The following is a 15,508-nucleotide window of genomic DNA, read 5'->3' as shown; positions in this document are numbered from 1 at the left end:
TTGGGTGGCAATTAATAAAAGTTTGTTCAATTTGTATAATTTTTGTACAATGTTTGAAATGTGAATTTATATGGCGCTTATTATGTAATGTGCTAGAATTTTACCAAAAACAAAAAATAAATTAACAAAAGAAAAATGAACAAAACTAGTCAAAATGTCACATAACTTTATCAGCTGACCACAGGGTCATGTATGTATGTATGTACATATACATATATAGAATGTATGTACATAAACATCTATCTGTAGCAAAAAGCCGTAATCGCTTACGTCTGGAGTCTGTCTTTACGAATAATGCACTTTTCGCTTTTTCATTTAAGGATTTTTATGAGGATTGATTAGCGTATTGGGAATTTTTTTCTGATATCAAATTTAGCATTTTTACATTTATTTTGTGGTATTATGGAAAACGTTAGTGAGACAAGCGAACGGAGCGAACGTTGCGTGGTTTTTGCTTTATCCATACTTATATGTATGCAAATTTTAGTTAAACGTAAATTTTAATAAATTTGTACGTCCATTTAAGCAGTGTGTGTTTGTGCGTCATTTGAAGCCGCTACTTTTTGTATTTATAAATGTATATAATGTATATTGTAATCTGTACTTTCCGGTTACTTAGATTCACATACTTTTTTATCAAAGTTACAATATCAGTATGTATTTGTCAAGTCAACACTTATATACCTACATATACGAGAAGCTATGTATGTAGAAAAACAGACGATGAGCAAAACTAACCGCATGCGTTTTTCGTTCTTTTCTTTTCTATTTTTCTTCTTTTTGCAAATCATAAACAAACTGAAACAATAAATCATCGAACATACAACGACAACAAACAAAACACATGCGCAAACAAACACCCAAACAATATCTACTCACGCACGAACAAAATGAACAATGAACAATGAACGCGCTTCGTGTCGCGCGACACCTGCCGCCCCGAATATTGCATTCACGTCTAATAACACACAAACATGCGTACTGTACTTTATACTCATGCTCACACACGCACGCACACAAATTCACAAACTGTTTGGTTGTTGTATTCGATTGTTATTCGATACCGGTTTTCGATGCTGGTCTCAAACGCGGACATTCAACAACAACGAACTCAATACACGCAACACACTCTGGACTGACTGTGCATCTCTGCACTCTCTGAATCTGCGCGCCCCCCACAAACCAGCAACGGTAGCTGCTGCCGCCGCCATGCGTGGCGTCGCCATCCAACGCAGTCATATGGGAGTTGTAGGGGCGCCATTCAACCCAGCATTGGCCGCCGTCGCTGTGGCCGCCCAGCAACAACAGCATCACCATCACCATCATCACCAGGCACACCACCATTCGCACCACGCCGCGCAACAAGCGGCGCACCACCAATTGGGAATGCAGCAGGCGCTGCACATGCAGTCCGCAAACGCCACAAATCAGGCCCATGCCGCTGCCGCCGCCGCGATACAGAATAGCGCCGCCGCCCAGCAGCAACTGCAATCGCTGGCCCAATCAGCTGCAGCCGCTGCAGCCAACACTCCGCAGGCGGCCAACGCTGCAGCAGCTGCATACGCAGCTCGCTTGGGCGCCACAGGCGCGGCCGCACAGACGCCATCCGCTGCTGCTGCTGCATCGATTGCCGCCGCAGCAAATGCAGCCGGTACCGCCTTGCACGGATTCACACCGTAAGTACAATAATAAAGAGCGATTTATCTACATTGTTTGTTTGTATGCGTATACCCTATTATTGTATTTTTGTACGTATGTATGTATGTTTGCTTAGCCATATCATAAGTTTGAGTAAACCAACTCTTTGTTTTTAATTCAAAACCACTTATTTATCAGCAATATTTTGCTTATGAATCCGTTTAGGAAGTTCTTGTATGAGCAGTAGCTTTACTTACTTAGTTATTTACATATTTCTTCTTAGATAGCCGTGACTAAAAAAAAAAATTACATATTGTTATTGTCTTTAAAACAAAGCTTTTTTCATATTGCATATACAAAGCCAAAGTTTTGCTATTTATGTATGTATGTATGTGCGCGTATACGCACCTTTACGTTTACGAATGTGTGCATTTACATACAGTGTACATATGCCTTCATTTATTTTGTAGCATACATGCAAGTACATACATACATACATGTCTACATATGTACGCGAGAATGTAGATACAGAATGTGTTTGATGATTATGCACCAGATCCTACTCCAGCATGACTTTATATTTACTTACCTACATACATACATACATATGTATATCCTGCTTTCCCAACCTCCTCCTTGTGTGTTTACATGCATATATTCGTATGCTCATACTTATGTACATATGTATGTATATCGATTTTCGCCACATTAAAGTACTGCATTTTTTAACACTTAATTAATTGAATTCTTTGAATGAGGTGTGAGTGTCTCGAAGCAAAGTTTGTATTTTTGATTATGGCTATATTTTATCTAACAGTAAATATCCATTTAAAAACCGTACACAAATATAAACAGTTGAGCTACAGCTATCTATGTTTATTCTAATCATTTTTTGTGAATGCCCTAAATATGTATATATGTAGGAACGCACGCACGTATTGAATGAAGTTCGAGCTGGCCGCCTGCGTGTGTGTCGATCGGCAAAAGCCAGTTCTTAGTGAATAGCCATAGAAGATTCAAGATTGATGCTTTGTGGGCTAAGATAGATGTATAATTCGAATGCAGCTCTATTTTCAAATGCATATGCAAGTTTTAATATTTTTTTTTTTTTTTGTTTTTCCACTTTAGCTGCACGGTGTTTAGTTGTTTTTGTACTTCTTGTAAGCATTTATTTAGCTGATCGCCCGATTTATCGCATTGGCGAATTCCAACATTTTTTCTCGAATATTTTTTATCTGCTTGGAGCTCATTCATGAAAATCATTTCAAATATTAAACCTGCTAATCTTTAGTCAATTTAAAAGTGATTGAGGTGAAAGGTCAGGGAAGTTTTAAGGTTTTTTTTTTTGTTTTTTGTTTTAGAGAAGCGAACTGCTTTCATAAGAAATGGGTTTTTTCCTAGATTTAGGGTCAGGATTAGGGAAATTATATAGAGCGTAGCCCTGAAATCGGTCTAATTGAAATTGATGTTTAATATTTTTGCATAATGGAGGTGCTAAATAAATACATATATCCATCATACATATGTACATATGTACATATAATGTACTCCTTCTGAGTATTGTTTTTATTAAGCTCATTTAATAGCGAAAAAGTGAGCCTAAGTACATATGTACCGTTAGTATGAATCGTGCGCTATACGTACAACTGCGAACTGCGAGGTTCTCCATGGATTGGAGACATTCGATAAGCCTTCTCGGAATAATAAAATAAAATAAGTCAAACAAGGCAGGGGATGTTTGAATTTTGCTTTTAAGTACCCCACTCTCATTATCGAATTTAGTGATCGATGGCATCTGACTTTTGAAATCTAACATAATATCTTTTATATATCTCCTACAGCGTTTACTATGATCCCTTCTTAGCAGCCGCTGCAGCTTCCGCCGATCCAAATTTGCGATTCCAGGTAAATTTGCAAAAATGCAACAAAAACAAATATCATTTTAGTATTCCAAAATGAACACTTACTATTAACTGATATTGGTACAATCATCTTTAAATGAAATTTTATAAATTATACGTATAATTAGCGTTAAGTCTTACTTAGATATAAAATTACGGATTAATTATTAATTAGTGGTGTCTTATCTAAAGTGTGAGTTTTGAAAATTTACATATCGTAATACAAATTTTACAGGCAGCCAAACCGGTCTCGGAAGTTCCAGCCGCACAGCCAGCAGCCATTCTAAATGTAATTTCCCAATTATTGATTCCCCTAGTACCCGTAACTCTTTATGTGTCAGCGTTATTCTCACTTTTCATAAAATCCACTTTAGTTTACGATTTCATTTTGGGGTTTTGCGCCAATTCTGCAATTTTCAATTTTCTAATAAATTTTTTTTTTTTCGTATTTGTATTTGTATGTACCTGATTTTCATTAGTTTTGGTCTGAATTACTAATCATACAATTTTCATAAGTCATCGTACGTACATATGTATTTAGGTACGTATGTATGTGCATTTTATACATAATGTGTACATACGGAACTACATATCGCACGTTTAATAATATGTATATAGAATGCTTATTCATGAAAACGCGTAAATGCCCCGTAGCCGCGAAAACCTCGTCAATAAACCGTTTTTCCATACAAAATTAAGTAAGTTTACGAGGTTTACATGGTTGCCGAGGCATTTACGCGTTTAGATGAATTGCCAGAAAACCGATGGAAATAGACATATCTATGTATGTACATACACATCTTCGGTTTTTTGGGAAGTTTAGTTATCTGATTGACTTAACATACTCTCCTTATCAAGCTTATTAATTGTATGATAAAATCTCCAAAAACGTAAATTTTGAATTAACTCGCTATATACATAACACTGGTTTACAGCAAAAATGCACACTGGATGCTGTAGGGTATAAATACCTTCTTCCTTTATACGTGTAAAATTTTTATTTGTTGTTCAATTGTTCTTAGATTTTATTTGAATTTCTAAATGAAAAGTTTTTAAAATCAGTAATATAAAAATCTTCAAACTACAAACATAAACTTTTTTATTGAGCATTAAATAACTATTATTAACTGTTCAATTCCTATGTAGAATTGCTCGCTCCGTGGATAAGTGTTCGAGATTCAATTTACCGTTATTCACCGTATGTATATCTTACGAACCAATTCAACTATCTTAATTGACAAACGAAATCTATCGAAATTCTCCATAGACCGCGTATACATCACTTTACGATAGGCATGATAGTTTCTGAAAAATTAATTAATCATTCCAGATTTTTTGTTTTTTGCTAAAAAAAAAATGAAAAAAATTCTCAAACTTTATCTAACAGGGAAATACGCAAAGATTTTTTTATGAAATATGAGGACAAAGGTGTATTACTCATACATATGTACATGGCGTATGCGTAACAATTCCTGCTTATATTTCATACAAAAAAGAATTAATTGCACTTTTTTCCATATAAAGGCCTGTATGCAGCTCTCAAGAAAAGCAAAAACTCCATATTAAATGACGTACAAGAAATGGCTAAGAAATTTTCTTGAGTCAAATTTCCTTAAGGCAGTACGCAGTTCTTAAGGAATTTGCTACGCTTTCTACTACGGTTTTCTAAAATTCAAGGCCACCCAGGTTTGCAACAGAAATATTTGCCCGTTCCATTATTTCTTGAGGAAAGAGTGAGGCAACAGGATGTGAAGTATCAAAAATGTCAAAATTCTTTGGACACACACACACACACAGAGAGCTGCATACAGGGCATTAGAATGAATTTCGTATGAAATAAAATGCGGGAGACCGTTCGCAACAAATTTAAAAAAATAAACGCCCGTTTTTGTAAGTATAGCACTTGCTGTATAAAAAAAAAAAAAACGCAAAGGCAGTATCCAACCAAAAAATTCTCAAAAATAAACGCGACCAAAATTGTATGGGCTAAAAATTCAGATTAAAAAGTTGAAATTTTAATGAAAATTTGTTGAATTTTCTTAAATTTTGAAGCTGTGATTAAAGCTTGAACGATAGTTGGGTACTGTTTATATATTTGTACAACGATTTTGGGTTGCTGTGTCCAAACGCGTGATTCGAATCAAAAAACTGTTACACACACTTGCAGACAAGAGTTCACGCTTTGTTATGAAACACAATTTACTATATCTGTGCACTAATTCATTAATATTGTCGGTTGGAAATATGGTATTTTTTTTTGCAAATTTCCGAGCTGAGCTGTCAAACAAAAAATATTCACGAAATATCTCTGCAAAAGGTGTTCAACCCCTCTTCTTCGGCAACACACAAAGGAAAATTCTACTTAGTGAAGGTTATAATCCTTTTGCAAAAAATCCAAATGTCCCCAAATGTGAGAGGGTGGTGAGTTTTCATAAAGCGGGGACCATCCTATTTCGTTTAGGGGGATTTGGGTGTCGATGACCCTCCCGCTCCGCCCACACCCCAAAATCGTTGCACAAATAAGTAAACATTTCCCCGGTATTCCCCCGGTAGAAAAATAACAAAAAAATTAGCTCGAACAACATTACGAATACTTAAAAAAACTCAACACGCTTTATAATATACATAATTATTTCAAAATTTCAATCAAAGTTTAATCAATTCATACAGTTGATATACCACAAGTAATTTTTAGCAAAAAAAAAACCGACTTCCACTGATCGGATTTAACCATATTAGTATGGGATCACCTCTGAGACACTACCTTTCCGATGCAAAAAGAATTATCGAAATCGGTTGACGTGGTCCAGTTATGCGGTAACATACATAAAAAATAATAAAAATAAATAAAAAATAAATAAAAAAATATTCCGACGAACTGATAACCTCCCCCTTTTTTGGAAGTCGGTTAAAAAGACAGATGCAAATACACATATCTTCGCAAATTTTTGGGAAGTTTAGTCATCTGTTAGGCTGGGAATATTCTCCTTATTGAGCTTACTAATTGTATGATGAATCCCCAAAAATGTCAATTTTGAATTACATCTCTATATTAATAAACGTGCGATATGTATGTCATTAGGTCCACCTAACGAATAACGGCAAATTGAAAATATCTCGAAACCTCATCCATAGAAAAACAATCAACGCGATTTTCGGAGTCAACGACAGGGCTGCCAACTTGGCTCAAACCGTGCCCTATTTTAAACCAAATGGCACTTAATTTTTCACAAATTGGCACAAAGTTCCCAAATGGCACTTTTGGAAAATAGGAATATTTCAATACATTTCCTTTTTCTCAACTAAAATTTTCTAATTTCTAAAGATTATTCAACTGGTCTATCTTATTTGGCATTGCACTTTTGTTTTAGAAATGTGGTTCTTATTTGATTGCTAAATGGGGAGGATTAAAAAGGATGGCACCATTTTTGGCACTTTTATTTTTCTATTAGGCACATTTTGGCATTTTTTTTTTTACCCACAATATGGCAGCTCATAGCTAAAGATAGTTGGCAGCACTGGTCAACGAGCGATTCTACATTGGAAATGGATAGGGGCATGTGGTGAACAAAAAACACAAATTTGTGATCCAGTGTAATTAAACGTCCGATATGTACATACGTATATACATACATAATTCGTTCTTTATAAAATTGTACTATAAAACGAATCGCATTATTTCATTTATGTATGTAAAGACACACATAAAAACACATATACATACACAATACATACTAGGGCTGAGACAACTCGGATATTCTAAACCGTATTTGTATGGATTCATAAAATTTAATCTATCGAGTTGCCAAATAAATATGTAATAGAACACTTCATTAATACACAAACAATTGTTATTTTATTGCTAATTTTTAGATTCGAATATCCGAATATCTATACACTATTCAGATATCCGAATATTCGGATTTTTTATTCAAAAATTCGAAATAGTCAAAAAATCCGGATAGAACTCCCAGCCCTACAACATACATACATATGTACATATGCATATACATACACATATTGAATTACTTTTGTATAAGTCATCAATTTTTTTACCGGTCAGATAAAGTTTGTGGTTGCTTACAAATCACCAAAACATATTCTTAACCGTTATACAAATTTTCACGCTAAGACAAGATTACTCATTTTGACACCATATGAACTCCGTTATAGTGGTTTTTTATGACAAATTCGACAATTTTGAAATCAAAAAATATTTAGGGAGTGCTCACCGCCCTCAAAATCGTCCAGGTATTTTATATGGGGGAAAAACAACTTTTCGTAGAAATGGTATAAAATTCTTGAAAACCAATATTTTTCGATCGGAAAAATGTCGTTCTCTTCAGGAGACTTCAAACATTAATATTAAAGATTTTTTATTGGTCCCCCCATTGCATTTTTTTATAGTTACCATGAGTAAATGGTTAAAGAAACAATGCGGTATTATTACTGAGAATTTCCTGAAGATAAGCAAAGTTTTCCGATTGAAAAATACTTATTTTCAAGAATTCTACACTATTTCTACGAAAAGTTTTTATTTCCCCATATAAAATACATGGAAAACTTTGAGCGCTTTGAGCACTCCCTAATTTTTTATTTTTTTTTTTACTTCAAAATAAAAAATAATAGACCAAGATTAGCACGTACTGTAAGCGGGTTAAAATAATAAATGCGTGTAGTAACTCGCCGCTGAATTGCTTCCTACTACAGTATATTTACATGTCAATAACTCGAATTGTATGTTGATATTTTTTTTTCGGTAATTGGACACCATTTGCAAAATGACCTGCTTCTGGTCCTTCCACTGAACTTAGCCGCTGTATCATTCACAACTTCAATGTTTCCTACCATGTATTTCGCCCCTTTATATTGCTCATGGGAGACTAGACAGTCGAATACAGTTGAAGTTAAAAAGGCTTATCTCAAACTGGGTAAAAATGCATATTTTCGTTTCCGCACAAATAAATTGATGCAATTCTTTTGGTTAACAATTTTCGACAGTAGTTAATTCTTTTAGATGGAGACATCTCTTCTTCTGTTTCATCGACATTATTTTTATTGGCTGATCTTTTCCTTTAGTTCGAGAGTAATGTCACCATCAAAAAAAGAACATGCCAGTGATTCAGGTCTTACATCACATAAATAGTCCAAGAGCCCACCATCAAAAGTCTTAGGATTACGTCCATATTTTTAGGTTTTTAGTTATTTACATGCAATAATTAAATATAATTTTTTACCAAAGGTCCTATTTTGAACTTCGAAGGCCCACATCTCGATTTCGGAGGCCAATTTCGAAAAACGGAGAAATCACTGTTTTACCTATGACACAATCTCTTAAAAAAAAATTGGTTTGGTCCAATACCAAGAAAAAAGTTGATTTTGCCGTACAGTGTTATTGGTTTATCCTTGAATTCCATGACTGTAGCTTTTTTTTTAGTGATAGCATAAGAATTTATGAAATGGAAAGTTTCGTGCCAAGCATTTTGAATATTCGTAGACCTGGTCCTGGTTGGCTTTCTAATATAGAAATGTTTAAACTTTAATTTGGTATAAGATTTGAATTGTTTCTCGATGGGTATAAAAATGCATCAAAAAATAAATATAAAAAATTGCATGGGCCAAAGCATCAGAACAGGATTTCATACGGTACTAAATAGTATACATTCGTTTTCTACTCACTATTATAAATTTTAAGCATAAATACAGACTCTGTCCAGGCTCTCTAAATGATAAATGAGTACTAACAGTTGAAAAACATTCGACACTGTTGGTCGAACGTAGTGAATTTTGACGGTGGGCCCTCAGTCTAAAAGTATTAAGGAATTTTCATAAACAAGTTATTAAATACTAAATTATTTAAATCGTACCCTTATGCATCTGCCATTGCGGAATTAAGGGCCACTGCTTCTCAATAACTGCATAGGTTTGCACTTGTACAGAGCAGAAATTCAACGTTCAGTGATTATGTGCCGACTGACTACCTCGACTTTGTGTAACATATTTTATCAATAAATCACTTTCGCTCCTATCGGCAAGTTTTGCTTTCTCGCCGAAAAAACATATGTTTGTGTTAGCCCCGTTTTAACGCAACATTTACGAGCAAACTGACTTACTAGTATGTAACTTAATTGATTTGATTTGATGTAATTGGATAATTTTAGATCAAAAGTAAAACTAATAAGTGAGTGAAAAATTCAGGTCTGGTCATATTTTTAACCGACTTCAAAAAAAAAGGAGAAGGTTATCAATTTATCGGATTTTTTTTTTTATGTATGTTACCGCATAACTCTGGACCACGTCAACCGATAACTTCTATCGGTAAGGTGCTGCTTCAAGGGTAGTCCCACAATAATTTGGTTTAGATCCGATCATGTGGGCATGAAGAAATTAACGGTACTATGCAATTTTTATATGAGAATGAAGTGGGTTTTGTTTTTTGCTTAAAAATTACATGGTTTCCGTCCGGTCCCAGCAACATCAAAACACATATGTATGATATACTGTTAATCCCCAAGTAAACTAGTATAAAATTTTTAAATTATTTTCCTTAAATTGGAAAAGCCTTGAAAATTTCGAAAAACTCGAAACCTTTATTGAGAGGTTAGTATTTGATTGACATGAAAAAAACCGGTTTGTTCGAAAAAATAATCCGGTTTATTCGATATTCGAAAAATCAAAATTTCTATTACCCTAATATGCAGTCAAACATCGTTTTTACTTTCAAAAAGCGTGAAAATGCTTAATACATCCATTGGAGCCATCAAAACTAAAGAGATGGCCATCATTTTTTATATGTATATTTTTCCAAAACATTTGAGGCCTTCAGAATTCCGTTATTTTTAGCGTTGTGCATCATGCATGATTAATTTTTCCTTGTGGGGATATTAGAGCAATTGTTTCGCTTTTTTTTCAATCCCCTTTTACGTCGATAAGAAGCTGACCTCGCAGTGGACCTTGTGTTTGGTTTTTACTTCTAAACGCGCGTAAAAATGCTAATAGAAATCCGGCGTTATTTCTATTCTTAATAAGTCCATTCTTAATAAATACTACATTAAGTTAATCAGATATGGCTATGTCCAGTTTCTCGAGTGTCCATAATGTCGAGCCGTTTCTGTATGTACATATGTACTATGTACTAGATATGTAACCACTTATAATATACATATGTACTTTACTTGTATTCGCAAGGACATACATACATACATACATAAATACACTACATGCATACAGATTGTATAAGAGAGAGCATAATTGTATCTTTCTTCAAACGCTTTTTTGTTGGCCAACTCAAATGCATTCCACTTATTGGATAACTATTCTAAATTATGATTTTTGTATTGAGATTTTGAAACTAATAACCTCATTTTAATTTCGAAAATTCCGGCGTTGATACAGTGGTTATACGCATTATAGAACTTTAATATTTTATGCTAATAATTGTGCATTGTTTTATTATTTATTGCTTTGTATATTTAATATTGATTTTACTTGTACTTTTAAATAAATATCTGCTAGCATAGACTAAATACTTTTCACCTAATTGTTGTGATGTTCCATATTATTTATGTACATATGTAATACACTCGTATCTTAAACTGAGTAACCATAATATACAACAAAAACAATCTCTATCATATAATCTACTTGAAAACTTACAGCGCCGCACTGTGACAACGCTAAACAGTTCCCCACATACGATCAACCGCATTCCGGTTCCACAAAACGTTTTGGTAAACGAAATATTCAAAATTTTTTCAAAACGCTACAACTGGCATATTGTTTTTTTTTTTTATTATTAATTATCAAATTGGGTTCGAAATTTCTTAATGTGTTGAATGAAGTTTTCTTGTTTGCATCTAATTTTAAAAGCCCCGTTATTATTTTTAGCAACAATTTTTGTTGAATTTATAAATAAATATATGCCTTGATATGTGGTCAACTCAATTGAGTTGGTGGCATTTTTACCAGTTTTGGCAATTTTTCTTTTGTTTTTTTTTTTATTTATAAATCTTTTATAAAGTCTAGCTCATTTGTATAACAAAAAGTATATATGTATGTAAATTCACATTACAAACTTTGAACAGAAACTATTAAAATTAAAAAAATGTTTAGCAAAATTTTATATTTTTTCCAGAATGTTTGGAAAATTTTTAGGTACATATTTATGTATGTAAATATTTAGTTGTACATATATCCTATTTAGTTATAGAACATACAAAAAAGGGCATGTTGCGTACCTAATTTTTTTTTTAAGTTTGAAATTTTGTTAAAAATGTTTTCAATTTTTATACACCAGCACTGGCATGATGAGTGAGTTATGCGAGTGATTTTGTAAGACGAGAAAGGACTTTACTTGTCAATTGCCTACTCAGCCCAAAGTAGCACTTGTTGGCAAGAGTGGAGTGATTCTCCGTTGGATTTCAAGGCTGACATTATAATTGGTGTTAATACTGGCTTCCAAATAAACGAAGTCGTCTACTTTTTCAAACTTGTAAATAACTGTCTAGAGTGACGTGGGTGACAATACGCTTATGCTCTGACGGTTTGTGTGACGTTTTGTCCTCTTCACCACCAAATCGCTTTATTTATCTATATAATCCCGAGAAGGTAGAACATTCATTGCCCTTGTTTTTACTGATGTTGTCGATGTCATCGGCATACCCCAGCAATTGTACGTTTTTGTAAAGAATTGTGCGCGAAAGATTCAGTCGTTTGGCTGTTAATATCTCCTCGAAGCATCATATTAAAGAAATCACATGAAAGGGAGTCGCCCTGTCTGGAACCCCGTTTGGTAGAAACCGGCTCGGAGAGGTCTTTTCCAATTCTGACGGAGCTGGTGGTATTAGATAGAATGTTAGAGGCTGTGCACTGCGACCTTAGGTCTATTGTGCCCTGGTGGTATTGCTCAACGTCATTTTAGGCAGACGTATTAGTTTATCGGGGAAACTAAATCGAGACATCTTCTTTTCGTTAAAGTGGCATTCATGTCAACAAATAGATGGTAGGTATCCTGTATTTGATTGGCCCAAAGCCACTCAGTTCGTTGACGGTGGTGTTCAGTCTTTCACACAATACACTCGGCAAGATCTTGTAACCCATGCTTGGAAGGCTGATCCCGTGGTAGTTGGTGGATTACACGGAACACACTTAAATTCCAGTCGCCGGGCTATGCGTTCATCTGACCATATTCTGCATTAGGGTTGATGCATGCAACTCCTCGCCACTTTGATTGAATAGCTCGGCTGGTATTAAGGATGTCCGTTCTAACAGCTTTATTGTTTCTCAGCCGCGTAGTTGCTATTCGTACATCCCGCGACAAAAGAAGATTTTTACCAGTTTTAACTACTTTTCTTTAGCTTTTTTTAAGGTTAACAATTTTTATATAAAAGTATAGCTCTTTATGCAACAAATGCCATATATGTAAATCTAAATTTCGGACTCGCTGGATATAGATCCAATTTTTGCATAAATCAATCCGTAGGATTTGTCTTCAATTAATGCAAATATTTTTTTCTTTATGATTATACGTATTAATTATCTAACCAGAAAACTACTGTTATATCTGTTTTTGTTTTAATTCCCGTTTACTATGCTCCATCCACAAGTTATAAATTCGGATCTGATTTTTGAGTTTTGCCTCTTTTGAAGATAGTGTGGGCTATAAATAAACAAAAGAAAAATGGCCAATACTGGTCAAAATGCCACTAACTTAATAAGTTGACCAAAAGTATATATATGGACTCATTTGAATGTATGTATGTACATACATTAAGTGGTCCTCATCAAGTAAAGTTGGAATTTTAATGCTCTCACCCCTAGGGGGTGTTGTTCTATATCGAAAAAATATACCCTTAATTTTTTATTTTTAAATCAAAAAATATTCAGAGGGGTCGCTCAAAGAGCTGAAAGTTTTCCATGTATTTTATATGGGAAAAAACAATTTCCTAGAAATGGTTTCGAATTCTTGAAAATCGATATTTTTCGTGCGGAAAACTGCTTGTCTTCAGGACACTTCCAATAACAATACCCACTTGTTTATTTGACCAATTTTTAATACTAAATAATTTTTTATTCATGCCCCCATTGTATTTTCTGACATTTTCTGGAGGCTTTGGCGGACCTATAAAATATAGTCACTAGAAAATATTTGTTAAATAAATAATTGCGTATTATTATTGGGAATATCCTGAAGAGAAACAAAGTTTTCCGATCGAATTATATTCCATTTCTACAGAAAGTGTTTTTTCCCCCATATAAAATACATGGGAAACTATGAGCGCTTTGAGCAACCTCTAAATATTTTTTGATTGCAAAACAAAAAATAGAGGTATATTCGTTCGGTATATTCTAGCATAAAAATTCCGACTTCTCTTATTCGCGTGCATTTTTGGACCACCCTAATGTGCACACATACATATGTGACTGTTCATTATTTACTTATAATTTAGTACTAGTTGTTGCAGGCATGTCTTCGTTATGTTTACATAAAATCTTTTTAACTCATATACATATACATATGTACATACATAAATACATATATGTCACGATTGAGAGAATACAAAGGTTGCGCCGATCTCGGACCGCTATTCCTCTCTTAACGAATTTGACAGAATCGTTGTTTGCATGGCGTCACACTTGTGCAACTTGTTTACGTTTTCCTTGCAACATTTTTTCTTCTTCTTCCATTCTTGCTCACGTTTTGGCATTCCGCTCTCCCAATTGCACCAGTGTGACGTCAACAAAAGTTATTCTCAAAAATCCTCTCTGATCGGCGCAATCTTGTATTCTATCATTCTTGCATATATGTATGTATGTATGTACGTATGTATAAATATATATTATTTGATACCAAGAATGATAGAATGCAAGATTGCGCCGATCAGAGAGGATTTTTGAGAATAACTTTTGTGTGACGTCACACTGGTGCAATTGCGAGAGAGAAATGCCAAAACGTGAGCAAGAATGGAAGAAGAAAGGAAAGCGTAAACAAGTGGCACAAGTGTGACGTCATGCAAACAACGATTCTGTCAAATTCGTTAAGAGAGAAATGGCGGTCCGAGATCAGGCGCAACCTTTGTATTCCCTCAATCGTGATTTGTTACTATATTCGTTTCCACTGTTTACCTTATTTCAAATAATTTAGTGCTTTTTAAATATAAACAGTATGTATGTATATATTGGTTAATGGTTGGCTTGGCTTGACATTCCAGGTGTTGCTGTTGTATGGGACAAATCCACACTTTATCGCACATTGTTGTATTCAAGTTCTTTATTATTAAATGTTATTGATAAATTAAGCATGCATTTTAGACTATTTTATTATAATAAGTATGTATTTAAAATAATTTTTTGTTTTCCGTTACCTCCATTTCCCCATCTTTTTTCATATTAGAGTATTTCTTACATTCCACTATCCAGTTCCCTCCCTCCGTCTATGTCTCTACTAAACCATTTTGTAAATGCTTTATACATATGTCCTATGTACATACATGCATATTTCAGCAAATTATTAAATACTAATACATATGTTCTAGTAGATGTTGCTGCATCCTCCTCTTACTCCTTAGCTGCTTTATACCTTTAGTCACACGCAGTGCCTCACTCGATAGTCCGTTCGTTTGCCGTAACGTTTAACAGTCCCCTCACCACCTTCCTTATCATCCTTCGTCAGTATTTCGCTGGCGTTTTTCGTTTTCGTTTTCGTTTTATATACGCCTTTAACCCTCTTTGTCTCCGACCATTGCAGGCTACAGCACCGCTGCTAAAGACTCCGCTGTCTCAAGCACAGCAGGCGTACGCAACGGCTGCCACCACATATACGGCTGTGGCGGCTAGGGCTGCTTATGGCGCTGCTGCCGCCGCTGCACAGCCAGCACTGGCCGGTTACGCCACCGTCGCGGGGTAAGTTTCGCTTGAAAGTGTGCAGACTCTAATTATTACGCGCAAATTCGCAACATAGCCACTAATCC

General features: G+C 34.6%; 1 protein-coding gene across 9 annotated transcripts in view; it reads left to right on the top strand.

The window, feature by feature from the left end:
• The window catches only part of LOC118748172 (polyhomeotic-proximal chromatin protein), a 428,336-nt gene that overhangs the window by 381,936 nt on the left and 30,892 nt on the right, over nucleotides 1-15,508 (top strand). For 2 of the 9 annotated variants that reach the window (XM_036482526.1, XM_036482524.1), the window contains exons 10-14: nucleotides 1,187-1,676; nucleotides 3,480-3,543; nucleotides 3,775-3,828; nucleotides 11,198-11,269; nucleotides 15,286-15,440. In XM_036482526.1, the coding sequence (XP_036338419.1) occupies nucleotides 1,187-1,676; nucleotides 3,480-3,543; nucleotides 3,775-3,828; nucleotides 11,198-11,269; nucleotides 15,286-15,440 (835 nt within the window). Of the gene's footprint in view, nucleotides 1-1,186; nucleotides 1,677-3,479; nucleotides 3,544-3,774; nucleotides 3,829-11,197; nucleotides 11,270-15,285; nucleotides 15,495-15,508 lie in introns of all 9 variants that reach the window. The other 7 variants (XM_036482528.1, XM_036482532.1, XM_036482530.1 and 4 more) reach the window with 5 other exon arrangements.

The sequence above is a fragment of the Rhagoletis pomonella genome, unplaced genomic scaffold (assembly GCF_013731165.1).
Source record: "Rhagoletis pomonella isolate Grant_MI unplaced genomic scaffold, Rhpom_1.0 Rhpom_scaffold_00012, whole genome shotgun sequence".
NCBI classification, from domain to species: domain Eukaryota; kingdom Metazoa; phylum Arthropoda; class Insecta; order Diptera; family Tephritidae; genus Rhagoletis; species Rhagoletis pomonella.
The sequence above is the reverse complement of the archived record's forward strand: the minus strand, read 5'-3'. Positions and strand labels throughout refer to the sequence as shown.